At 30.0% G+C, this 2,769-nt stretch overlaps 1 protein-coding gene across 1 annotated transcript; it reads right to left on the reverse strand.

Moving 5' to 3' along the window:
* On the reverse strand, positions 450–1,436 carry LOC107605063. Its single transcript, XM_016306805.2, has one exon. The coding sequence runs from the start codon at positions 1,183–1,185 to the stop codon at positions 664–666; it is 522 nt and encodes a 173-aa protein (XP_016162291.1). The 5' UTR covers positions 1,186–1,436; the 3' UTR covers positions 450–663.

Below are 2,769 nucleotides of genomic sequence, written 5' to 3' on the forward strand. Positions count from 1 at the left end.
GCAGACATTTATTTTTTTAACTTTAATTTTTTATAAATTATATGTTACATCTATTTTTCGATTCCTAATTTTGCATATTATGAATTTATGATTTTGTATTCGCGTAAAATCTTTGAGTTTGCAAATTACTATTTTGTATGTTCTTTCTCTGTTCACGTAATTACAAGTTTCTAAACGTTTACAAGAGATCGTGTTTGTTTGTTTTGTTAGTTGAAATTGTTTTATTTACAAATTGTATGAATTTGAGAATTAAGTTGTGCGATTTTTTTGTAAATTGTAGTAAAATAGCATAATTCATGAACAAAGAATAAAATTTACTATCCTGTTATAAATTATAATAGAAGACATATATATAATTTAAAAAATCTGAAAATATATTTTTTATTTTATCTAGGTGAAGAAAAATCTTTTATGAAGTGTTTCACAGATTGTTATTCATTAAACCAAAATAAAAACTAAAAAGAGAACCCACCAAACTTTGTTATATATATATATCTCTTATCCATTATTGTTAAGTTGATAAACACAAATACAAAGTACAAACCGTGGTTCAATAATTTGGATCTTTCCACATTATTGCAGCCACCGAAATTGTTGAATAGACATTTTTCTTTCAAGCAATTGTTTTAGCATCAAATACAAGAAGAATATGATCATCATCAATTATGCGCAAGATTCCACCAAATACCAATCTTCATATTTTTCTTCAACATGATCCACCTTAAAGTCAAACACAATTTCCGAAACGCAAATACCATCATCCTTGTTCACCCGATCACCATCAACTTCTGAAGTGCACGGATCATTCACATCATAGTGAATCTCATCTTCCACGTAGTCATCCCCGTAACTAGAAAGATGGTCCAACATCCGGGTTGCGGACAACCCGCGAAAATTCAAGTCGGGTTCGTTCGTGACCCGCCAATTTTTGTCCTTGTGGGTGCCCTTAGTCTTGTCTTTGGACTTGCAAGCAGGGTGGAGGTGGCAGCCGGTGCACCGTGGAGTCCCGCACTTGCCGGTAAACTTTGAGTGGTTGGTGGGCTTAGAGGACACCTTGGTGAAAAGCCCAGCAGTGGGCGGGGAATCCAACTGGGTAACGGGCCGGGTCTTGGGTCTTGGGTTTAGTGGTGATGGTAGGATAATATAAGTCCTTACCATACCGTGCTGACGACCCTCTCTCTTCATGGTTCAATGGGAGTTGTGGGCTAAGAAAAACAAGGAAAAGAAGAGATGAGGAAAAGCAAGAGTTTGTGCTTATATTTATATAGTACACAAGTGTTAGTTGAATTGGTGCTTGAGATAAGGAGGAAATTAATTCTTGGCAAGCACGGTGCCTCCTAGTTAGAGCGTGTAGACCAAGTATAGAAAGTTTATAAAAATAGAGGATTTGACAACTCATTAAGAGAATGGAGAAGCACTTTTAATCACTTTGGATGTTGAACCGTTTTAGGTTTAACTGTATACTGTCTAATTGTTTTGAAATTATTAAATATATGGATAGATGTCACTTTTAATTTTAATATTGGTGTAAAGTTGGTGTATTTCAGTTTTATTAGAGGACTTATTGTACTAAGATGTGGTGTACAACTTGCAACTAATTGAATATTTTAGGACTCAACAAATCGGACGGTCCGTGTGAGGTACAAAAATCAAATGGTTGGATTTCAATACCATGCACACTTAGCGCCCTTGTGGCTTGTGGTTGTGTCTTCTCTCTCTCCCTTCTCTCACACTCAACCCATCACTCTTACAAATCCCTCATCTCAACTCTTTCTTCCGAAGAAAAGAACGAAGAGCAAGTGTAAGGCTCTATCATTATCATCTAACTGCCTGGAAGATCTAAAATTAAAGATGTTAATCATTCTATTTTGGGTTAACCACCAAAAACGTCTTCGAATTATTTAAATGCTGATAAAAATACACTCAAATTTTACTATCGATAAAAATGCCTTCAAATAATTAAAAAACACAACAACAATACCCAACAGTAAATATATATTTTCAAAAAATATCTTAGAGATTAAATTTTGATGCAATTTTTTGCAAGCATGATTATAAAAATAATATATTATTATACATAAAAATTGATAATCTTTTGTTTAAGTATATAATTTTTTTATAATTATTTTTGTTAACAACCAATAATACTTTTAAAAAATTACAAAATAATATATACTTAACAAAAAATTACCAAATTTTAAGAATAATAATATCTCATTTTTTTAATTATGCTTGCAAAAAATTACATCAAAATTCAATCTCTAATGTATATTTTGAGAAATACATATTTAATGTTAGTTTTTTTTCAAGATTATCTAATATTAAATATGTATTTCTCAAAAAATATATTAGAGATTGAATTTTGATACAATTTTTTGCAAGCATAATTATGAAAATGAGATTATAGTATCCTTAAAATTTGGTGATTTTTCGTTGTGTATATATTTTTTTTGTAATTTTTTTGTTAACAACTAATAATACTTTTAAAAAATCACAAAAAAATATATCCTCATAAAAAAATTATCAAATTTTAAGAATAATAATATCTCATTTTTTTAATTATTCTTGTAAAAAATCACATCAAAATTATCAAAATTCAATCTCTAAGGCATTTTTTGAAAATATATATTTACTGTTGGGTATTGTTGTTATATTTTTAAATTATTTAAAGGTATTTTTGTCTATAATAAAATTCGGGTGCATTTCTGTCAGCGTTTGAATAATTCGAGAGCGTTTTTGGTGGTTAATCCTTCTATTTTTTTACATTAT

Source organism: Arachis ipaensis, chromosome B06 (genome assembly GCF_000816755.2).
Source record: "Arachis ipaensis cultivar K30076 chromosome B06, Araip1.1, whole genome shotgun sequence".
Lineage (NCBI taxonomy): Eukaryota > Viridiplantae > Streptophyta > Magnoliopsida > Fabales > Fabaceae > Arachis > Arachis ipaensis.

Excerpts from the sequence above, each read along its gene's own strand:
- LOC107605063 (XM_016306805.2), bottom strand. The coding sequence starts at position 1,185 with ATGAAGAGAGAGGGTCGTCAGCACGGTATGGTAAGGACTTATATTATC.